This window comes from Lontra canadensis, unplaced genomic scaffold (assembly GCF_010015895.1).
Source record: "Lontra canadensis isolate GAN:19392208 unplaced genomic scaffold, GSC_riverotter_1.0 scaffold45, whole genome shotgun sequence".
NCBI lineage: Eukaryota > Metazoa > Chordata > Mammalia > Carnivora > Mustelidae > Lontra > Lontra canadensis.
In genome coordinates, this window is record NW_022631039.1 from 14666085 (window position 1) to 14689519 (window position 23435).

At 47.2% G+C, this 23435-nt stretch overlaps 1 protein-coding gene and 1 long non-coding RNA gene across 4 annotated transcripts; one reads left to right on the top strand and one right to left on the bottom strand.

Moving 5' to 3' along the window:
- Nucleotides 1-396: 396 nt before the first annotated feature.
- LOC116876557 lies at nucleotides 397-13037 on the bottom strand. Its single transcript, XR_004384405.1, has 3 exons — nucleotides 12978-13037; nucleotides 1291-1375; nucleotides 397-529 (listed from the first exon to the last, which is right to left on the bottom strand). It is a non-coding gene; the product is annotated as an uncharacterized LOC116876557 (long non-coding RNA).
- A 301-nt stretch (nucleotides 13038-13338) lies between these two features.
- Nucleotides 13339-22929, top strand: ZFAND2A (zinc finger AN1-type containing 2A). Of its 3 annotated transcripts, none has more exons than XM_032872828.1 (7): nucleotides 13339-13581; nucleotides 14757-14854; nucleotides 15518-15612; nucleotides 17688-17816; nucleotides 21437-21588; nucleotides 22388-22471; nucleotides 22817-22929. In XM_032872828.1, the coding sequence occupies exons 2-7, from the start codon at nucleotides 14800-14802 to the stop codon at nucleotides 22833-22835; spliced, it is 534 nt and encodes a 177-aa protein (XP_032728719.1). In that variant the 5' UTR covers nucleotides 13339-13581; nucleotides 14757-14799; the 3' UTR covers nucleotides 22836-22929. The 3 variants fall into 3 exon arrangements, with proteins under 3 accessions (XP_032728719.1, XP_032728721.1, XP_032728720.1); XM_032872829.1 differs by lacking the exon at nucleotides 13339-13581 and adding an exon at nucleotides 14103-14195; XM_032872830.1 differs by lacking the exons at nucleotides 22388-22471; nucleotides 22817-22929 and having other exon boundaries at nucleotides 13341-13581; nucleotides 21437-21771.
- Nucleotides 22930-23435: the final 506 nt, after the last annotated feature.

Consider the following 23435-nt stretch of genomic DNA (forward strand, 5'->3'; position numbering starts at 1 on the left):
CTGAAAACAGACCTGAGTCCCTCTGGGAAAAGAGTGCAGGGTCAGGCCCTTCATTCAAATCTGACTCAGGAGGGCGGTTTTCCTCAAAGACTCCAAGGCCCAGAGCAGACTCGCCCCGGCAGCAGGGCCCTCAGGGTGAGCACTGCCCGCTGACATCGCTGGGCTCTGCTGCGGAGTCTACACCCCCTATGCCAGGCCCACAGTGTGACCCCCCTTCTCCCCTGCACATATTTCCAAGTTCACGTCCTTGTCAAAGACTCACCTTGTATAACTGCTCCCCATCCTGCAGACATCCACAGCATCTCGTCCGTATGACTCATCCTCTCTGCACTGGGCATTGCTTTGGGGTTGGACTGCTGGGTTTTGTTGTTGTTGTTGTTGTCAAATATACATGTATTCACTCTCCAAGCAGCTTTCAAGCTCAAATCTCATGCTTCCCCGCCCTCCTGACAGTACCCAGTGAAGTATGTTGCATGAAGCAGGCCTCCAACAGATCCCTGGCAGGGATGGCCTAAATGTTCCTGCCGGGCTGAAGGGAGGAAGGCACAGGGTGTCCCAAAGCCCACCTGGTCCGTGCCCAGCACTAGGTGTGGCAACTGCAAAGAACCAGAGCCTTCCCTTTCCTCAGGGCTGGCTGATGGGTCATTGATTCCTCCTCATTTAAAACTAGTATTTGTGCAAAAAGAGACAATGTTGCAGTCCTAGCCAATATGCATGGCTTAAACTAATGAACAAATCCAGCAGCCAACCAGGAGGAGTTATTCCACAAAAACCCTGCCGCTGCCTCCAGGATGAAGCCGCCAGGGCGCAGGCGGCTTTAATATTTAACACAGCGATTCAAGGGGGTAGCAAAGGGCCTGGCCAGAAATGGAACATCAAGTCACTGGGAAATCAGGATGATTATTACTTATTCAGAACCCACTCAGAAACCAATACAAAGTTGGAAACAATTTGGAGACTCTGCATCATTGTTATTTCATCCTGAACTAGATTCTTTTTCCTGAGTTCTCATGGTCCTAAGACTAGGGATCCTCAGCAGTGACCAGATCAGGGTGACATTTAAAAATAAAGAACACCAGTGCTAAAGTGGAAATGCCACAATGCTGTGGAGTGAGTATAACCATTGCTATGTGAAAACAGGAAGATTTTCTAAGCCACGTGAGAATGATGTCCCGTGATGCCCAAAGATGGAGATGGTGGCCACAAACAATCAGTTAAAAACACATTTCCTATTTCTCCCAGTTGGTACAGCATAAAGACTTAAATTCGAAATAACGTGCTGTTCCCTACCTTACACTGCTATATGCTCCTCTCCATTTCAGACAGCAACCTGATGCCTCGATACAAGTGGCCATATCCTTGCATGGTGACATCTCTGTGAATCAAGATAGTTTTACCTGTAGTTATAGAAGTTGACAGATTTTTCAATTTCAGGGTAGTGTATATAGCCCACAAGGCACTTTCATGCCTCCCTCTGTGGAAATAAGGGAACGGAAAGGGGGGCTTGCTTCCCATTAAGTAGTGAGGACAGCTGCCATTGCTGCTCTGCTCCAAGATTCAGCAACTGGGTGCTTTCTCGACAGGCTTGCAAAAGAAATCAAAATCTTGTTATTAAGCAGACAAAGGGAGCGCCACCTTTAAGTTTTAAATTAAAATTATTTTGATAAAAGAGCTGTAAAGCCAGCTCAGAGGGGCCTGCATCCCTGGGCCAGCTCCCCCTAACATTAAAACTTCTTTTTTTTTTTAATTTTAAAGATTTTATTTATTTATTTGACAGACAGAGATCACAAGTAGGCAGAGAGGCAGGCAGAGAGAGAGGAGGAGGAAGCAGGCTCCCTGCCAAGCAGAGAGCCTGATGCGGAGCTTGATCCCAGGACCCTGGGATCATGACCTGAGCCGAAGGCAGAGGCTTTAACCCACTGAGCCACCCAGGCACCTCAAACATTAACACTACTGAAGACCAAGAAGCAAGTGCAAGTAAGCACTGCTAAATGAGCCACAGAATTTGTGTGGAATTCCCAGTTCCCCACTCACATTCATTTGCCCAAGTCTTCCTTGCAGGCCTGGTACCGCCCCTGCTTGTCTTCCACTGTCACCCACTCAGGGAGACCCACGATCAACAGCGTGGTCTACCAAGGATACAACATCATTTCCAGAGGTTTCCAACTCCGACCACCCACTGGACCCAAAGATTCCTCACAGTGGGGAGAAGAGCATTTGGATCCATCTCACGGCAACAGGTGAGTGCCACATGCAAAGGATGTGATGCTGGAGGTTAAAGGAAGTCCAGGCACAGCTTTGCTTGTGTGGTGACACTGGTGGAATCATTCTAACAGGAGGTTTGAAAGGTCCTCACAAGGGTGAGTGTTTCTGCCACATTTTCAACGCAGGCTCCCTTTCACTTTTTTTTTTTTTCACTAATTTTGCTTTTGCATTTCCAGTCATATACCACATTTTACATGGAAAATTACGAACAAGCAGGCACTAGCTCCTCACTGTTGGGGGCTCAATGGGCACTGAGCAAAGGGTTCTCCAAGGTCATTTCTAACAATATATAGAAAGATATTGAAACAGAAGACCTTGCCCTGGTTTGTTATTGAAGGATGGACTAAGGAAGAGTCATGTGACACAAGTTCTATGATACAAAGGGTCCCATATGCTAGATAACCACACATCACAAAATTACGAGATGGAGAAAGAAAATATTAGTGCACCTCTGCTCTACTCAACTGCTTTCCATTCACTAGGGAACCTGAGCAATAGTATTTTTATTCCACAGGGCTTTTGCTTACTTAAAAATATGTCATGAGGCAAATCATAAGCTGCATCTCCTGTAGTTTACCTTATGATCACTTTCTGGAATTAAAATCTCTGTCTAGCTGACTTCGTGTCTATGAAATATTTATGCTCTGCTCACATGTCTGGCGGAATACAATTTGATTTCTGTTGGCAATTTCGACTCAAAGTATCATGCCTCCCTCTGTGACTCTCAGATTCACAGAGCCAAAGCCTTTGCAGAGACCTACAACGATGTCACTTAGAGGACAGAGTACTCATACTGGCTGCCATCTGCAGCCCTGGCAGCAGGGGTCAGCGATCCCACCCAGCAGGTCTTTGCTCCTAGTGCTCCTCCGACAGTCTCCAGTAGGAAAATTGGCCTTACTTGAGTTTAAGTCATTGCTGTACTCATTATGAGGCCACCCCATGTAAACGTCTATGTGGCCACTAAGAATTTGAGGAGACACATTTCCTTCTCTTAAGGCTGCACTAAGACACTTCCCCTTCCTCCCTGAGAGTCCTTAGGGTGAAGTGCTGATGTCATCGGAGCATCTCTTTCTAGTTTTGTCACCTGAAGGAGCATACCTAACACGATGAGGTGCATAAGCACCATTGACAAAGGGTTAAAGGGCACAGTCCTTGTCCTCAGGGGATTATGGTCTAACACAAGAATTATATCTCTAGGAGAGCAGATATACAACTGAGCATTAGATAAGTGAATTCCTCTGCTCCCCTCCTACAGCCTCACCTCCAACCTCTACCACCACACTAATCATTGTTCCTCATGGACAAATATTTCAGTTCTCCCCTTCTGGGCACTGCTGGGACTGTGCTTTCTGGACCCCCTGCTGGGGTGTGGGCCTGGCTTCAACCAGTGAGCTCTGAGACTTCCAGGCAGGAGGATTTAAGACCAGTGGGAAGCTCTTGTGGCCAAATTTTTCTTTCTGCCTAGGCAACTAGCAAGACTTCCAGTATTGATCACTCTGTCATCCCAGGCTTAGGAGATGAGGACAACGTGGAGCAGGTTTTGTGTATACATCAGGGACAGGACATCTGAGCAGGAATAAACCTTTGTTGTTTTCAACTGCATTGACTTTGGGATTGTCTGTTACACAGCATAACCCCAAGTATCCTGAATGTTAGACCATATAAGACTATTCTTCAAAGTTGTAAATATTCATCTAGGTAAACCTCCTACAGGCTTCTGGTCCTCATGTGGAATTCAGCACAGCACAGGGTGCTGCTTGTCACCTGTGGCCTCTCCTCTACTCTGCTTCAGTATTCTTTTCCAATCCTGCTATAGGTTTTCTATTTCCTCCTTCTCCTCCTGTTACCTAGTTGCAGGCCCTCCTCACACCTGACTCCAGCCACTTCTTACTCTCTTTTGGGGACACTTTATTCATTATCTTGGCCTTAAAGAGTATTCCAGTTTTAATTCTGTGTCCTCCCCATTCATACGACTTTGTCAGAACTCAACATGACCCCAAGAGACCTGCCTCACTGCCAAATTGCTACCCTTGAAAACCTCCCCATTCCTTCAGATTCCAAGCTTGAACTGGTGTGCCTGTTTCTTCTCAGTCCTTCATGCCCAATCAGTCAAGGAGGTCTCCTGATTCTTTTTGTTTTCATCACCTACGTCCTGAATTTATATCCCTTTCTTCACCATACAAGCTCCCTCCACCATACCAGCACCCTCAACAGTTCAGGACTCCAGCCATACAACCCTAGCTCCTCTCTGAACCTCTCAAATATCCTGAAACTCATTCCTAGATTTGTCTCCCCAGACATCATGTACAAATGTCATATGTACATTTTGTACATCATGTCATATGTACAACTTCCTTGGACAATGTTCTGTCTTCTTTACCAGTCAAATGAAGTTCAGATTTCTCTCCCTCAAATTCTAAATCTTCTATCTTTATCTAGTAAGCTTAACTTTGAAATTTGTGCATTACTCGTTGGTCTATTTCTCTTCTTTCCCCTGAATTGCCAACTCATGATGAATAGTGGATACCATCGTTTTTAGGATTCCAGCATTCTTGTCCCTCCTTCATCTGGTAATGGCACAGTGTCTTTGGAGTACCGTCCCTCCCTCATTTCATGTGATTCCGGCAGGGCTGTCAGACAGTGGTCACAGAGTGAACATTAGTTTATGGTAATCTCGTGACCCAGTTTTCCTAGCAGGGTCCCAGCTTATGCCTATTGTCCCAAGAAAACTATTAGCAGCACCCCATTTTCACCCTCAAGTGTCTCTGTAGCCCAGGTTGCTGACAACTATGCTTCCATCACAAGAGGAGGCTGTTCTGCCATAGAACAGAGACGCCAGCATTCAGAGGGAAGGTGGGGGAGGACCTTTTCTAAATTCCTGGATCCAGGCACATCTCAACTCTAGGAGCCAATAAATTCCCCTTCTGGGAAAAATCTATTTTGAGGTGAGTTCTTGTTATCTGCAACCAAAAATCCTGGCAGACATATGGCTTGGCTTCAGCAGTTCCCTCCCCAGTCCACATCCCCCATCTTTAAGAATCTGCTGGAGCACCCCCCACCACCACTGTGAAAATTGCCTAGATAGTCCAGCCCAAATTTTTCAGGCTTGCTCTGGGAAGTTTTTATTCTCTGATCACCAATAGTGATTACAGCCTCTGCCCTGCAACCTCATAAATACAATGTTTACACTTAATGTCCAGTTGTTTCAGGATGTGGGCCTTTTTTTCTCCACAATCAAAACTATAAGCTCCTGGGAAAAGACAGAGACCCCATTTAATCTTTTCTTATATTTTTCTTGAAGCCAAACAGGGTGCTGTGTACACAGCAGGCACCCAATAAATATTTGTTGAGGATATGAGTTACAAATGTAAAGGTAATATTGACTATGTGTCAGAGCAGGAGAGAGTGTCTTGTGGAAAAGGGGCAGTGGGATATCACCTGAACCGGACTAGGCCAGTAGAGTGGGACCAGAAGAATGTACTTCACTGTTTTTCTTTATGGGTAAGAGCTTCTTTGCTTCTTTCAACCAGATTCCATTCCTTCACCTTATCCTAATCACCCACTTGTCTGACTTCCTCTTCTGTGTCTGGGACCATTCCAGAACAATGGTGACCTCTTCGTCACCAAGCCCAGTAGACACTTGCAGGTTTTGTCTTGTTCTCTCAGCAGCAGGAGCCTGCTAGCCAATTCTCCCTCTTTAAATCTTCATCTTCTCTTGGCTTCCTCTCCTTTTTTTCCTCCTGAGTTCTCTGGTTGCTCATTCTCAGTCTGGGTTTCCAGCGCTGGCTTTCCTAAGGTATAGGCCTGCAACCTCTTCTCCTCCATATCTTGTCCTCCCCTAGACCATCTCATCAACATGCTGTATGCTGATGACTCACAACTTTAGTTCCCAGGTTGGACCTCTTCTCTGAGTCCCAGATGCATGTATCCAATTGCTTATTCACCCACTTTTCTCTTTTGTCTCATAGCTGGTATGTCCTGAATTGAAATAATTTTTCCATTATAGGTAACAGTATTTTTGGCTACCAATAGGAAAAATGACAAAAAAAAAAAACTTGAACAACAAGAATGTGTGTAATCTCATATTACAGGAAGTCCAGAGGCAAGGAAGCCAATCAGCAGCTCAACATCACCATCTCTTCCTGGCTCCTTCCACATTTCTCCTCTGTCAGCTCAGCATAAGGACATGGTCCTTAATGTTGGCCCTTCCTGTTAATGAAAAGGTTACTATTTCCAAGCATCCCCCAAATACCTTACTAAAAATGGGTTTGTTCTAATGAGTATCTCTTTTTTATTAGGGAGGAAATCTTTTTCCAGAAGGCCCTTTTCCCCTGAAAGCCTGGATCACATGCTCATGCCCTACCTACAGGAGAAGCTGTGAAGATGAGTAAGGTTTCTACATTTCTGTGGTCACTGTCATCTCTTACCTAGACTGCAGTAACAGCTTATTTGCTCTCCCATTTCTGCTCCTACTGTTCTTCAATCTGTCTTACACACACTGCAGCTGAACAAATGTTTTAAAATACAATGTGTGTGGGGGGGTATAATGTCAATGTATTTTCTCTTCTCCATTATTGAGAAGTTTTCCACCAACCAAACTAGGCCAGGAGGTGACACTCATAGCTGCAAAGAAAGGTCTGCTCAAAGAAGTTATTGCTCAGTTCTGAGTTTTAAACCTAAACTTCCAAGAGCTCATAGCAAGCTACAGTCTTAAAAGCAAGACTTTTAAGAGAGAGAAAAAGGAACCAGGAGCCAAAGCTTTGGAGATTTACCCTAGAGCAAGAAACCCAAAGATAGTATGTGAGAGAAACGTCTTGTAACATAAGGAGAAAATTATCTCCAGGGCTGGGGAGAAGTTTGAAGAACTTTGAAAGAGAAGACACCTGTCTGGGTCCCTGAGAATGAACCCGATGCTCATCCTACAGCCCTCAGTTGAGATGACAAACAATTCAGATGAGTAGAGGGGTAACATAAAAGTAGAGGGGTCCATGCCTGGTTTCCCCCTCTACCTTCAGAAGAGGCACACTTCTCTGTGCCAATGCAGGGAGAGTGCAGAAGAGGATACCTAGGATGTGGTCAGACAGGGAGAGGACTTGAGGTGGTGCTTCCAGAGCCAGAGTCCTCATAAAAGCTATAGGAAACTCCCAAACCCCCATGCGCACTGGCATGGGACCCTGAGAGGGTCACTGAAACAGATGTAACCTAGGGTCTGGACAGGTTGACATTGCACGTAATGAGCTCATGATAAGAGGCCAGCAGCAGCAAAAGCTACCCATGAGCAGAGGTGGTGGGACAGGTCTCACCACCTGCAGGGGCCAGGGAGGAACTGGCTGGCACGTATGCCAAAGCCTCTGCTTCCATGAGATTATCTATCCAGCTTCCCCAACCCCAGATGGCACCGAAGGAGAAAGGAAGTAGTTGGAGGAAGAAGGCTTGGAATGACCAAGATTGGAGCCCAACAGTGAATGAGGTGCAGATGAACTGCACCCCAACAGACAACAAACAAAAACTGCAGCCTTAGCTATGCTAACCGACAGGAACAGCTGTTGGCTCGTGGCAGTCTGGAGGCTCCAAAAGAAAGCGGAGTTCCATTTTAGAAAACAGAGAAACTTAAACTATTTTTTGTATAGCTGTGTGAAGTATATGTAAATTTTGTGCCCTGTCCACTACATTCAAGATAAAGTCTGCATGGTCTGTCCCTGCCTGCCTCTCCACCCTCATCACTAGCTAGTATAGGTTGCAGAGAAAGAATTGCAAATGTGTATTCAGGAGCCTGTGTTTCAGACATTTCTATACTTTGGTCGTCCTATATTTAAAATAGAGATCAGAACAGTGACCTGTTGGTGAAGAACACTTGGCCCCTTGATAGAGGAATGTATAGCTGGACATGCACTGTGGCCTCTTCCTTTGAAGCAGACTTCTTGAGGTTTGTTAACCGAGGCTCCAAGGTCTGTCTCTGCTCCCCTGTGGAGCGTCATGAATACTACAAGGTCCTTCCTTCCCTGCTGACAAGGCAGTTCTCAGAGGGCATCTTAGGAAGCCCTTAATCTTGATGTGGTAAGAAGCTTAGATGTATGGAGGTCCCGTAACTTCTGCTCAGTGACAACTTTTTGTATGAATGCAGACTTCAGTTAAAGGCAAAAGCTGCATTTTAAAAATCTGGCTTGGTAAATTTTTGTTCCCACAATTTGGTGTGGTCTTAGCCAAATCAGGACCAAAAAGAATAGCAGAGGTAGACCAAGTGCACTCCCCGGTAAAGCCTCTGGTGTCCACTCTCACATCTTCTCCTGACACTCCCCATGTGCCAGCTCGTGCTATGGGCAAATTCTGGTTCTCACAAGGCATGCAAATGACCATCCATGTATGTATGCACACATGTGATTATTGTGTCTGTGTCTGGGGAGGTGAGATAGTACCCAACCAATTACATTTTTCTTTGGTTAAAAACTCATTTATGAATCTGGCTGTTTTGAAAACGTTTATTCAAAATTTGGATGTTTTGCATGAAATACTTTTTTACATTTTAAGAGATAAAACTCTAACACTGAAATATTTTAAAAATTTTAAAGAGTATAATCTTGGGGGTGCCTGGATGGCTCAGTTAAGCGTCCCACTCTTGATTTCTGCTCAGGCCATGATCTCAGGGTCCTGAGATTGAGACCTGTCTCTGGCTCTAATTCTCTCTCTCTCAAAAAAAAAAAAGGTAATCTTGTTTTTTCCTATGGCAGTGTGGTCACTACCTATGGTAGGCAGCATAGTGCCCCACCTCCCCCACCAGTGTCCATGTCCCAATCCCTGGAACCACGAATCTGTTATTTCACATGTCAAAATGGACTTGTGGATGTGGTCATGTTAAGGATCCTGAGTGCGGAGATAATCTTAGATTGCACAGGCAGGCCCAATACAATCCTTTTATGTGAAAGGGGGAGAATAAGAGTCAGACAAGGTGTGGCAACGGTTGTGGTTGAGTAGTGGTTGAGGTGATGTGATGGGCCAAAGATTATGGCCAACCTTAAGAAGCTGGAAAAGGCATGGAAGGTATGTCCGGCAGCCCCCAGAAAGAACGTTGCTTTAACCTCTTGATTTTAGGCCTGTGAGATGAATTTTCAGCTTCTGACCTCCAGAACAGTAAGATAGTTAAGTCTTTGTTTTAGGCCACTTAACTTGCCGTAATTTGTTACAGCAGCAATAAGAAATACACTACCAAGTGCAAAATTAGGAATTTGCAGCATGGCAAATTTGATTCCATGCAAGAATTTGAATTTCTCCTCTAAAACTCAGTAGTTAATATATATATGAAACTTTACATTTTAGTGTTACAATTGGTTGTAGCAAGACCCAGATAATCTGGGAATATGTTGCTCTAAAGATTCCTCACTTCAACATTTGGCATAAAATTTACAGTAAACGGCAATATCTAACCCACTTTCTGATAGTAATTGATTCATTTGATTATAACTTATTTTTTAACACTATTGTTACTTGACATTCTTCATTTTTGAAAATCTAAGTATCTATAGTATTGAAGTAGTGGGTATTTGCATTTATCGGAAGACCTGAGAAATTAAAGTTCTGCACTAGGACCGTTAAAAAAAAGTAATACACAGGGGATTTTTGACCCACAAATGACGATGATCTTAAAAGCTTGTATTTGTATTACTGCTTCCTTAGTAAATTATTTTCTTTTAAAGAATCCTTCTGGAAGAAAATTGAAGGGTTTGACTGGCACTAGATTTTGACCAATTTGGAGAACCGGGAAGGAGTATGTGGAAGCAGTGCCTACACTGTTCAAGGATGTGGAGTGCTGGGGGGGTGAGCACAAAGCAGGTGTGGAGGTGGAAATGATGGCCAGAGTGGTTTCTTACATTAAGCAAATACAAAGACTGAAAAATAAGAAAATAGAATAATGAAACTTGGGTTTTTATTGCTGGAGAACTTATTTATAAACACAAAAAGAGAAGATTCCAAAAATCCTGATGTGTTGGATTGGAATCAAAAGTAAGGATTCATTTTCCTAAAAAATATAAATACAAGTATAGGCAATTATAGATGTGTATGTATATATAAGCAAATATACATACATTTCCTTCCAACTGAGAAGATCTCGAAACAATGATACCCTAGTAGCAATAAGCACACCACACACTTCAATCTTGATTATTTTTTTTCAAAGATTTTATTTATTTGTCGGCTGGGAGCAGGGAGGGGGAAGATAGTGCAAGTGAGCACGTGCACAAGCAGGGGGAGCCGAAGGCAGAGGGAGAAATACACTCTCTGATGAGGAAGAAGCCCGATGTGGGATTTGATCCTAGGACCCACGGATCATGACCTGAGCTGAAGACAGACGCTACCCAGGCATCCCTCAAATCTTGATTTCTAAATACCATCCTCCACTAAGAAGAAACAAAGCTCCTTGGAGAAATGGCTAGGCAAGGAAGGGACCAAAGAATGACAGGATGACAGGGACATGTCAGAAAGACTCAAGAGCCAGCTAAATGTGGCTCTCTGCCCATCAAAATAACAATGACAGCAATAGGGTATGACCACTGAATAAGAGAGAAATCCATGTGTCCATACTGATATAAATAAATAAAAAACAAACAAAAGGGAATTCTCTTCCTTATAGAATGCCAACTAAGAAATGTGAGATGCAATGGAAATTTTAAAAAGCACTATTTGGGGGGCATCTGGCTGGCTCAGTGGTAAAGCAGGTGACTCTTGATCTCAGGGTTGTGAGTTCAAGCTCCACACTGAGTGTAGAGCTTACTTTAAAAATAGAGTTAAAAAAATAAAAAGCATTCTTTGGCAATGACTGTAGTGATCCAGGCAAGTCACTGATAGAACTTCATGTCTTCAGGCAAAGGGTGATAAAGAATAAAATAAGGGTGGAATTTTGGAATATCTCCCTACAAAATACTAATCAATTTACAAATGAAAAAAAAGGAGAAACCTAGCAGACATCTACATGACTAGGTAATCAAGATGACAAGATGAATATCACCCGTGATAAGATGTGTTATGGCACAGCACCATTCCTGAGGTATTCCTACCAATAAACATGGCCTGCATTTGGTCCTCAGGAAACATCCACAGACTCGGAGACATCTCATATGCATAAGTCTGTGGTCTTTAATAAAAATTATTAGGGACAAGAAGGACGGAAGACCTGTCCCAGCATGAAAGAGACTGCACATATGATCATGGATGGGACCCTGAAGCAGAAAGGAAAAAAGAACACTGACAGTTGGCAAAGTCCAATGGAGTCTGTGGACTGGACCTTAATATCACTTGGATACTGATTGCCTCATATGGATGGTTACAGACTGGGTTACATAGGAGTGTCTGCTTTGGGGAAATATACATGCAAACATTTCAAGTGATGGAGGATCATGTCTATAGCACATTCTCAAATGGTTCAAAAAAGACTAAGGAAAATGGGTATGTACATGTACGAACACACACACATGCACGATTCTCGTTATTTGTGAACTTGCCTATCTGCTAAATTTATTTGTAACTCCAAAATCAATACTTGCGGTACTTCAGCAATTATTGGCCAGCATGTGCTGAGTGGCAAAAAACTTGAGTTGCCTGAGAAACACACCTCCAGTCAGCGTGGGACAAGATGACACCCGCCTTTCTTGTTCCAGCACTGACACGGTAAATAAGCTTCTGTTCCGTTGCCTATTTAGTGTTACGGTCTTCACATTTTAGGGCTTTCTGGTGGCAATCTTGCAGTTTCAAGTGGCCCTTAAGCTGGTGCTTAAGGGCTGTCCAGTTTCCTAAGTACCAGGGCTGCGATGCACCTTACAGAGAAGAGCCGCAGACAGGCTGGGTTCGGGCATGACTTACATACAGCACTGCTGGCCGGGAGTTCAATGTGAACAAATTTACAACACATCAGTGCAAGTTGTCTTTAAACAGAAACACACATAAAACAAGGTTAGGGGGTGATGGCTGGGCGTGACCAGAGGCTTCCAGGGAACCTGACCAGGTACCCCCAGGGCATCCGCTCATTCAGTTCGCTGAGACTTCACACAGTAACCCGCTGGGAGACAGAAAACCACCACGTACATTTGGGCGGGGGGCGGGAGGGCGCAATGGAACCGGTAAGGAAATACGGTAAAGTGACCCCATGAGAGGACTGCGGTGGGTCCCAGTGAAGATATGCAGAAAGGGGACACAGTGAGGAGAGGCACGGAGGGGACACAGTGAAAGGATGCGGCGGGGGGGGTGCCCAGTGGAGGGAAATGGTGAGGGGGGCCGATGAAGGGACATGGTGAGGGGATGCGGGGAGGGGTGGTGGGAAGGGGATGCGAGGAGAGAACACCGTGAGGGGACGTGGGAAGCGGAACCAGTGAGGTGATGCGGGGATGGTCCCACTGACGGGACCTGCTAAGGGGACCTCTGTGAAGGGACCCACTGAGGGGACCGCGGTGAGAGAACCGCAGTGAGAGGACCCGGTGAGGGCACCGCGGTGACGCGACCGCGGTGAGAAGACCCGCTAAGGGGACCGCAGTGAGAGGACCCGGTGAGGGGACCGCGGTGAGAGGACCCGGTGAGGAAGCCGCGGTGAGGAAACCCGTGAAGGGACCGCGGTAGCCCCCGGGTAGCCCACTAGGCAAGAACAGGCAAGCTCTCCATCGAGAGCTTTCCCAGGGTCAAGGTCCCTACCCCACTCGGGGCGCCGCACGGCTGTGCCGGCTGCGTACCTCGCGGTGTCCCCTCTGCGGCGCGGGCTGTGGCTCCCTCCGCGCGCTGATCCCCGTACGACCGACCCTTCCGCATGTCTGCCGGGGGCCTCAGCTTCGCCACCGTGACTCAGCTTTCCCGCGCCGCGCAGTCTGCCAAGAGCGCCTGCGCGGAGCCACCTCACCGTGACTCAGCGGCTCCGAGAAGCGGCCGGACTGTTCGAGAAGGGAGGCGGTGGAGCTAGGAGTGGCGGGTCCACGGAGCCGCGGAAGGTCGGGATTGGCCGGCCGGGTCGTGACGTCATCGGAGCGCGCCGGGAACGCCGAGCCTCCGCGGGGCGGGATTGGCCGGCCGTGTGGTGACGTTATCGGGGCGCGCCGGGCAGGTACGGGCCGCGGAGTCTCTCTGAGCCCTAGGAAGCGAATAAATGGCCGGAGCTTCGGCGGTATGCGATGCTTCGCACTCCCGCGGGCTCGGACGGCGGGGCGCCGCGCGTCGGGTCCCATTTTCCCCGGCTTTTTGGACTTGTCCCCTGCGGCTGGCCGCTGGAAGGGACATCCATCTTCCCGTCTCCGCCGCCTCCTGCTCGCCTCCGCAGCCACCCGGGCGCCCGACTAGAGCCAGGTCCGGGGACGGGAGCGGGGCCCCGGGTCGCACGGCGGGGAGGGCTCCAGGTGCCAGCCGAATGAGTCCACGGCTGGGGGCTGGGCCCGATGAGACAGCGACGCGCTCACCTGCCGCGGGCTTGCGCTGCGGGGCGCGGGCAGTGGAGACGTCGTGCGCGCTCGGGACCGGAGTGGGTGGGTGCTGGGACGGGAGTCACAGTGTTCTCTGAGGGTGTGGAGAAGCCGTGACGGTCGGGGCAAAGGCCCCTTTGGAGGAGTGACTGAACCACGATCCGAGGGGAGGAGCGGGGGGGTGGGGAGACTGGGGACAGCACGGCAGATGCTCCCCGGAGTGGACCCTCCAGACCTGACTTCTGGGGGTGGGGAACTGGGGACAGCGCGGTAGACGCTACCCGGAGTGGACCCTCCGGACCTGACTTCTGGCGGGGGAGGGGGAGCTGGGGATAGCACGGTGTACGCTGCCCGGAGTGGTTCATGCGGACCTGACTTCTAGGAGGGGTTCTTGAGAGGGTTGTGGGTGCTAGGTCCTGGAAGGGATCTCATGAGGCCTGTTAACGGACTCCAGTTCCCTCTGGAGCGCAGTAGCTTACCCTTCGTCCACCTGGTTTCCACGTGAGTTAAGCGCTTGCTCTTCTTCCTCATCAACTCCGGGTTGTCATTAGGGAGCAAGTTCTGAGTAAACCTCAATGCATGAGGGAGTAGAGAACAGCAGGGACAGAGCTGAAGCTCTTCTAATTCCCGTGATTTGGCGCCTGGCAACGGTTTTGTGTGTGTCAACAAGTATACTCACTCCATGAAACTGTGGCCCAACTTTTGGCCGGCCTTTGTGTAAGTTGAATATGGAAAACCCCTGTCAGCGTGAGTCAGAACAGTTTAAAGGAAACCTGAATTCCAGGTGAGATTCTTCAAGTAGGAAATTAAAAGACCCAAGAAACAGTGGCTGTCCTAATAGGGTGGATTCTGAAGGAGCTGATACTTGTACTCAAACTTCTTTTTACCTTTGCTGAAAAGCAGCAAGAATTTGTGATGCTTTAGTGCCCTGTGGGGGCCCAGGATGACTTGGGCATTGAATGCTTCCCACAGAGCATGTTTATTTTCTTAGCCCTAAGTTATGAACTCTGGGGACTGAAATGATGGCCATCTTTCCTTACCTAACTGTTTTAATTCTTGTAGGTGATCCATCTCTCTGTCATCTGTGTTTGGACACTTCCAAATAATGGAGTTCCCTGATTTGGGGAAGCATTGTTCAGAAAAAACTTGCAAACAGCTAGGTAAGCACTATTAAGAGAATGTTGATAGACAATGTGTGTTTTGTTGGCTGTTTAGTCGGGAAGAACATACTGTTTTATTAGCTATTCTCTGGGTCTTGGCTCTGGTGGCTTTTCAATATTGAGAGGCTGGCCTGAGGTTCGGGTTCTGTTCAACATTGTTACTCAGCGTCTGCTGAAGGCCAGGTGCCAGGGCCAAGTGGATACAAGTGTGCTGCTTATATATTTGTGATTATTACATGGGATGGGTCTCTTTTGAGAAGATAGCTTTATAGGGGCACCTGGGTGGCTCGGTCAGTTAAGCATCCAACTCTTGGTTTTTGGCCCAGGTTGGTGAGAAGGAGCCTGGAGTTGGGCTCCCGAGCTCAGTGGGGAGCCTGCTTAAGTTTCTCTTTGTGCCCTCCCCCTACCCCCTGCGGCCTCTCTCTAAAAGAAAGAAATTAAATTTAAAAAAAAAGAAAAGATAGCTTTATAAGTTCTTCAGTTTTGCTGGCATTGTGAAACTTATGATCCCTGATGTTTTTCTCACGTGTTTGTCTCCTCAAGGATGTATTTGGTAGGCATAAAGAAATAGGTAAATTAGAAACAGGTAAATACCTGTTTAATGTGCTCTAGAATATTTTTGTCCTGATCTTTAAAATGGTTTTTTGTTTTGTTTTGTTTTAGATTTTCTTCCCTTAAAATGTGATGCATGTAAACAAGATTTCTGTAAAGCCCATTTTACTTGTGCTGCACATAAATGTCCCTTTGCATTCACGAAGGTAATTTATCATACTTTATTCCAAGGAGTCTTGTTTTTCATTGTCTAAAGCTGTGCTGTCCAAGTAGTAGACATTAGCCACATATAGCAAGTAATTTCATTCAAATGAAGTGAGATTTAAAATCCAGTTTCTCAGTCACATAAGCTACATTTCAGTTGTTCAGCAACCGTATGTGGCCAGTGACCTACTGTGTTGGACAGTGCAGATGTGGCGCGTTTCCACCATCATGGGGAGTTCTAGACGGCACAGCTCTAAATCAGCAGGTTTCATTTTTAGGGGCTCTTGAAGTCAGATTGTATCTAAACCTTCAAAGCTTGCTTTGCATGTTAAAATATTCTGTTCTTTTGATTCATTTTGCTGAGAATAAAACAGGAGTATATTTGTGAAGTGCAAGAAATACTTGACAAGGTATCGAATCTGGGAGGTATTAAAAATGCTTATCTGGGGGTGCCTAGGTGGCTCAGTGGGTTAAAGCCTCTGCCTTCAGCTCAGGTCATGATCCTGGGGTCCTGGGATCGAGCCCCGCATCGGGCTCTCTGCTTAGCAGGGAACCTGCTTCCCCCCCCCCCTGCCCACCTCTCTGCCTCCTTGTGATCTCTGTCTGCCAAATAAATACATAAAATCTTTTTTTTTAAAAATGCTTATCTGGGGGGGCGCCTGGGTGGCTCAGTGGGTTGAAGCCTCTGCCTTCGGCTCCAGTCATGATCCCAGGGTCCTGGGATCGAGCTCCATATTGGGCTCTCTGCTCAGCAGGGAGCCTGCTTCCTCCTCTCTCTCTCTGCCTGCCTCTCTGCCTACTTGTGATCTCTGTCTGTCAAATAAATAAATAAACAAAATCTTAAAAAAAAATGCTTATCTGGGTAACTTTGCAGTCTTGGGAATCTTTTTAGTGGCAAATAGTACCTGGTAGAAACGGGAATATGAACAGGACTCTAAGAAAATCTACCTGTGTGAGTCCAGCAGATGTGTGATCCCTCTGTTACTGACTTTGCACGTGGCCCCCAGCCTATATTCATTTTGTTTCTGGTGGTTCAGAGGTTATTTTAGTGACTTCTTTGGGTCTGTACTGCTGCTTCCCTAGTGGCAGTTAGAAACACGAATGACTTAGCATTATTACGTGCTTTCATTAGTGTTGGCCAAGGTCTGACCCTACAGCATTTTCTAGGTTATCATGAGGGTGTGGGGGAGGGTGACTCATATTTACCAGGCCTCGATGACTAGGCCACACAACCCAGTTTATTTGTTGGCTGTGACCTCCCCATGTCTCTAGATAGGGAGAGTCTGGCTAGAGATCATTAATGCTTTATTTCTCAATTTGGCAGACTTGTCACCTGACTTCTGGGTGACCCTTCAGCTCAGCCCTACAGACAGTAGGTCCCATTAATTCTGTGATTATCTGTTTGGATGTCAGTTGTCACCTCTGTTTTCTTGCTGAGCTAAGTTTCTTTAGCTCCTGCCTTGGCTCTGAGGTTTTTAACTGCTGGGCATGCAGCCACTGGGTGCCTTTTTCTTCCCTCCAGAGCTACACAGTCTTGGGCTTGGCTGGTCATTATGTACCTGAGAGCTCAGCCTAGCCCTGTGTTCCCTTGTCAGGTGAGTGAGTCTCCCTGCGTGTGAGAGCCACAAAAGGATTAGATAGGCTGTTGGCAATTGAAGGGAACCAGAGGGTCTTTATGGCTAGTGTTTTCTTTTTCTCCATTCTGAGGGCTTCGGGCCGCTTCACCACTCACTGAGATGATGCTGGACAGAGCCAGGCTGCCCTGAGACCAGATCAGTTTCACCAGCTTCTCTCCTTGGCTGCCTTTTACTCATTGTTTCAGGGTCATTTCCACAGTTAGGTAATCGTCTGTCATGTTTAAATTCCACTGGATAAGACCTTTGGCGGCTCTATCCTGAATCTTTAGGGTTGCCTTACTGTAAATCCTTTGTGTTAACTGTATCCCCTTCTAATGAGTAGTCGAAAGATCAGTGTGTGTACCCTATGTGATTTTCAGTGCGCTGTGCTGTTGTACGTTTTTCTTTCGTGAGTTTTGATTGTCTGAATCTGGAATATTCTCTTATATCATTATTTTTAGGATGTTCAGGTCCCAGTGTGCCCACTTTGTAACAACCCAGTCCCAGTAAAAAAGGGAGAGATACCAGATGTGGTGGTTGGTGAGCACATTGATCGAGACTGTAATTGTCATCCTGGGAAGAAAGAGAAGGTAAGGACGAATTATGTCCACTCTGTGACTGTTGGTTTTCCCTAGCGGGGGAAGATCGATTATCTAATTGTGGTCTGTAGTACTCATCATTTGTGTACAAAATAAAATCTTCGTGACATGTCAGTGATTCCCCATGTTGTCATGGCTTGGGTTCTTACGGTTATATGACCATACTCTGAATATCCGAATCTACTTTGGGATTTGTTTCCCTTATAGGATTCTTACCTTTTTCTCTCAAGATGGAGCGTTGAGGTGTTTCTAGAATCATTCTGCTAATGTGTACTTTTCCTAAGTTCCTTCTAGGAAAACGTAAAAGGATACGTAGAATTTGAACATTCAGTGTTCTTGCTTTTGTAGTGTTAGTATCTGAGTGAAAGCTCTCCATTTGTTCATTTGGAGTAAATCATGTTAGGAAACACAGTAGGCCCTATTCTCCACAGCAGGTGCTTTCAACTTGTTTGTTGGCTCCGACTCCTCCTGAAATACAATGAAAATGACAGGAAGCAGATTTTTTTTGCTCGTCTTTTTTTGTTTGGGGTACTTCCTTTTTCTCCAAGTGTGTGTCTTGTTGTCTTTTAAGTTTGTCTTGTTCCGTATAGTTTTGGGCATTGCCTGTTGACCACAGTGTGGGCTGAGCATGGAGTTCCCTCCCCCTGTTCCCACGTGGTCAGGTCTCTTGCCACTCCTTCCCTCCCAGCAGACGTGGTGTGTGCTCCTGGACCAGTGTCCCAGTTCTCCATAGGTGAGAGATTCCCCCTCCATTTCTCTTATGCTAGATCCTAGTTTCCTGCATCTATCTCCCTTACGAGGGCTCTCTGATCTCCTGTCTTGTGTTTTTCTTTCTTAGTTTTCCCCTTATTTGGGGAGAGGCATATGTTCCACGTGCGAAGGACCATGGAAGATAAATGGGAGGTTGTGTATATCACAGGGTCTTTGTTCTCCGTTCTTCCTTGCTCAGCTGCCGGAGGGTAGCAGCCTGGCTTTAGAATCTTTGAATATTTGTGGGCGCTGGTTTGTTTTCTCGCTGGGAATTTCCTAGCTGTTCTCCGTTGGGCCTTTGTGGGACCAGTTTTCTGTCTGGCAGCCTGGAGGCTCTCTCCCTACCCCACCCCTCCTCTCCTCTGCCCCATCCCCGAGTTTGGAAACTTCACCCTGACTGTTCCTTGTGTGGATCCATTCTCATCTGCCGTCCTCTGTAGACAGTGGACCCTTCCGAACTGGAAGCTCGAGTGTTTCCATCTGGAATGCTATCTTGGATTCTTTGATTTCCTCTAGACTCCTGTCCCTTGGGTGCTGGGCCTCTTGCATAGGTCTCCTTATTTCCTCTGTAAGTTTCCTTTCCCTGTGAATTCTGCGTCCGGGGTGTTTCTTGTGTGTCCCAGTGAATGTGCTCCTCACGAGCTGGGCTGAAGCCGAGTGCTTATTTGCATGGTGGGGGCAGCTTGGACTCTCGCCTTTGCTGTGGGTCATCTGCCTGGTCCACCTTCTGTGCTCTGTGATTTCAGGTCTTTCTCTTGGGCTAATCAGATTCCCCACAGAAGGCATTCTTTTCCCTGCCTGGAGAGCGTGCTGTGGCTTCCGGAATTGTGGAGCTAGGCAGAGAGAGCTCTCGCATCTCCTCCGCAGGGAGCGTGAAGTCCTTACTGCCTTCTGAGTGCTCATCCCGTGTTTCTCTTGCTCCCCCTGCCCATTGCTGGCCCTCCCAGGCCAGCAGCCTCTCTCAGACCCTCAGCCAAGCGTGCGTCTGCTGCTGGGCTCAGGTGCAGCACTGCAGGTCTGTTTTCAGACACGCTGCCACTCCTGTGGTGGTCCCATGGCACCCTGAGCGGCTGCTACAGCCGGTTTCAGAGATGTTGGGAGTTTTGTTTATGAATAGGGGTGTTGCTTGACCTTCCCCACCAGCTTACAGTTTGACTTTCTTGTATCTGCCAGGTTCATTATAACTTGAGTGCTTTTTTCCCCTAAAATCTTGTAACTGTTTTTTTTTTTTCCTCCTTATCTTGGTCCTTGTGGGTTTATCCCTTTTCAGAAAACCCGCTTCTTGTCATTTTCATTGTATTTCAGGAGTCAGAGCCAGTATACGTGTTCAGTTCTCCTTCCTTAACCAGAAGTCCAAGGATCCTCAAACTGAACTTGCCCTTGGTTGACAGCACGTAATGTGTGCCCTCTCCCCTCAGACTGCAGATTCTCAGATGCTCAGGCCTTCCTGGGGTTTGGTCTCAGCCAGCTCTATGGCTTGCCCTTCCCAAAGGCCCTACCAGGTTACTCAGGTTGTTTTTGCGAGATGCCCAGCTTCTTATTCCTTCTCCCTTCTTTCTTGTTGCTCTCCAAAATAGCATATGGGCTTTCAAGGAGCTCGAGACTTCAGGAAATGGGCATTTGTCAGGCTTAAATCTCAGTTTCCAGTTATGAATCCTGGTTTATAGTTATGAACTACCTGGTTATGTTACATTATTTAACGTAATAAGCAGAAGTTTTGTTAACCCCTGCTTGCTGTTTTCAGCCTCCAACATGACAGAATAAGCTCTGTATGCCTTAGCCTAGCACCCAAAACCTTTTACTCACCAGCAAACCCCAGTCCCCCTCCATAACCCCATTCTCGCTGTGAGTCCTTAGGGCTTTGCCTTCCAATCATTCTGGAACTTCTAAAACCTGCCTGCCTCTATAAAAGACCACATCTGCACTTGGCATGCTTTCCTCCTAAACTGACAGGGTCAGTTGACAGGGTCTTCCTTGTTCTTGGCTCACCCCAGATTCGGGACCCAGGTCCATCCCCTGTCCCCACCCCTGCATGCCTGCGCTGTGTGCACATGCTCCAGTCGCTCAAGGCAGCCCATGCCTACCCATCTTTGCTGGAGAGCTGCCCTTGGGCTTCTAGATGGGTACTTTTTGGCCAGCACCCTTGCTTTACAGAGTCGGCAGTGCCTGGGAATTTATATCACTCCTTCACCCCATCCCTACTGCCTCCTGCAAAAAAAAACCCCGAACCCCAAAAATATAACGGGTATAGAGACTACAGATTCTTCAGCTCCATGGAATGTCTCCAGAGCCCCTGGAACCAGCTGCCTTCTGTATAAATGGCATGATTCCACAGTCTTGGCCACCTTCTCTTTGTGTCCCTGGTCCCCACTCCTGTGGAGGGTTTTTTTGTGTGTGTGGTGTTTTGTTTAGTTTGGTTTGGTTTGGCCTGAGAACACCTCCAGTTGTCCCACATGAATCCCCAACTTAAGATGCTGCTTTTGTGTTTGTTAAAACTCTGCCATCCCCTGGGGCGCCTGGGTGGCTCAGTGGTTAAAGCCTCTGCCTTCGGCTCAGGTCATGATCTCAGGGTCCTGGGATCGAGTCCCACATCGGGCTCTCTGCTCAGCAGGGAGCCTGCCTCCTCCTCCTGTCTCTCTCTGCCTGCCTCTCTGCCTACTTGTGATCTGTCTGTCAAATAAATAAAACAAAAACAAAAACAAAAAAAAACAAACTTTGCCATCCCCTTAGTACTCACCTGTTTGAATGAAATCTTGACCTCTTCATTCCTTGTAGCTAAGAACCATTTCTCGTTTAAATGTTCGTAGTCTTATTGGGGCTTGTTAAATAATTGCTTATTGAAGCAATTCTTGCTTTCTCAGATTTTTACGTTCCGGTGCTCAAAAGAGGGGTGCAGGAAGAAAGAGATGATGCAGGTGGCTTGTGACCAGTGCCACAGGAGTTTCTGTATTCAGCATAGACACCCTCTGGATCACAGCTGCAAGCACGGGGGCCGCCCCATCGGCGCAGCCGGGTGAGAAGCGAGGCTGCCTGTGATGTGCTGGCTCATGTACAGGGACACCCATGGGACTGCCTGAACCCCGTGGTGGGGATAGGGCGACTCTGAACATTTACCGAACTAAGTTGTTGAGGTGGAAGATTTGTTGTAGGAGTTTGGATGAATATAATCTAAATTAAAATTGGATTTTAAATTAAAGTTGGATTTTAGTTGTGTTTTTTCCTGTGGTTGCCAAAACAAAGCACCTTCATCAGCAGTTCAGTCTCCCTGCTCTTGGAGGCACAAGTCTGAGACAGACGTGTGGCGGGGCGGGCTCCTCCTGGAGGCTCTGGGGTAAGCCGGTTCCAGGCTGCACCCAAGCTACAAGTACTTTGCTGGCATTCCTTGGCATACTTGGGCTGTGGGCATCTCTCCCCCCAACCTGTGTGTCCATCACTTAAGTTTTCCTTGTGTGTCTATGTCCAGATGTCCCCATTTTATGAGGACATGGTCATACTGGATTAGGGTCCCGCCCTTCTCCAATCTGAGCACATTTCAGCTAATTACACCTGTGATGACCTTACTTCTAAATGTCACATTCTGAGGTCTTGAGTGTTTAAGACTGTGAGGCTATCACTTTGCTGGGGACATAATTCAACCCGTTCACGGAACAGAGCGCCTTTCTCAAGTCCGTGAAAACGTTTGCCTGAACTGGCCGTAGAATGCTAAAGTTTACCTTTTCGTTCCTGGTAGTTTCTCAGGTCGCCGCGCGCGTGCAGCTCTCCAGGTGAGCGATGAAGGGGTCGATGACTGTTGGTTTGACCTTTCTATATAGGTGCGCAGCTGCCCGAACCTCTGAATCCAAGCCGTCGGGAGCGTTAAACGCACTGTCCGCCAGTTGGCTGGCTCGGCGACTCAGGTATGGGCCTGGACGGCATGCACAAGGGCAGGTGCTTTGTATGGGGGCTGTGGTTCTTGTCTGAGTGACCAGTACTGCAGAGTCCTTGTACTGTTAACTGACCGGTTAAAATGATGTGCTCGTCCGTCGGCTCAGTGTAAGGAAGCCTGAGAGATCTGGATATGAGTCTTCTCAGGCCCCGACTTACCAGCGCAGTTCATTCCGGCACAGACCGTATCTAGCAGTAACAGGTCTACGGCTGGTTGCCGAACTACCTTCTTTAGCCTAGTGCTTTTGTGTGATCAGTTGCTCCTGGCTAATCAAGACAGACCTAAAAAAATAAGCTGTTCTTCTGTTCTCTTTCAGGTGGAAAGTAAAGAGGTGATGGGACTGTGTCAGCCCACAGTGGCATGGTGGCTTGTGTGTATCACTGTAGCAGGGCAGGTAGTGTTGGCGCTGTGGTGGCTCTGTATTCTCCTCGCAGGCAGCGTGGGATGCCATTAAAACTTTCCAGTAAAATGTACGTGTTTTGGAAGAATAAACAGAAGGATTTCGATATTCTAAGTTAGGCTAAAGCTACTCCATCAACCTGCTTCCTCCACATAAAATGACATAAAAGTTGATCTGGCGCACTTGGATCCTTCAGAGGGAGGCTCTGCCCTGGCCTGAGTCCCTCAAGAACAACCCAGCGTTCTGGAAGCCTCTGTCACTTACACAACCACACAGCTGATTTATTCTGTCTTCATCTTGTGGCTGAGGTACCTGAGCCCACGAAAGGTCGGGGAGGCCGTGGGCCTACTGTGTTAAGGTCCTTGTTCAGAGGTGGCCCCAACACACAGTCCCTGTTCCACTGAGCAAACAGCTCTGTGGCCATACAGACTCAAGGGCTGGGCTTACACTGACAGCCTCAGTCCATGAAGGATCCACATGTCCTGCGACCCTGGGCACTGGGAAACTGAAGCAAGATGTCCTTTGATTTGGGTTC

Bases quoted from the DNA above. Each gene is read 5' to 3' on its own strand.
- ZFAND2A (XM_032872828.1), top strand. From the start codon at position 14,800: ATGGAGTTCCCTGATTTGGGGAAGCATTGTTCAGAAAAAACTTGCAAA. The intron at 17,817-21,436 runs GTAAGGACGAAT...TTGCTTTCTCAG, and splicing joins ATCCTGGGAAGAAAGAGAAG to ATTTTTACGTTCCGGTGCTC. The intron at 21,589-22,387 runs GTGAGAAGCGAG...CTTTCTATATAG, and splicing joins CGCCCCATCGGCGCAGCCGG to GTGCGCAGCTGCCCGAACCT.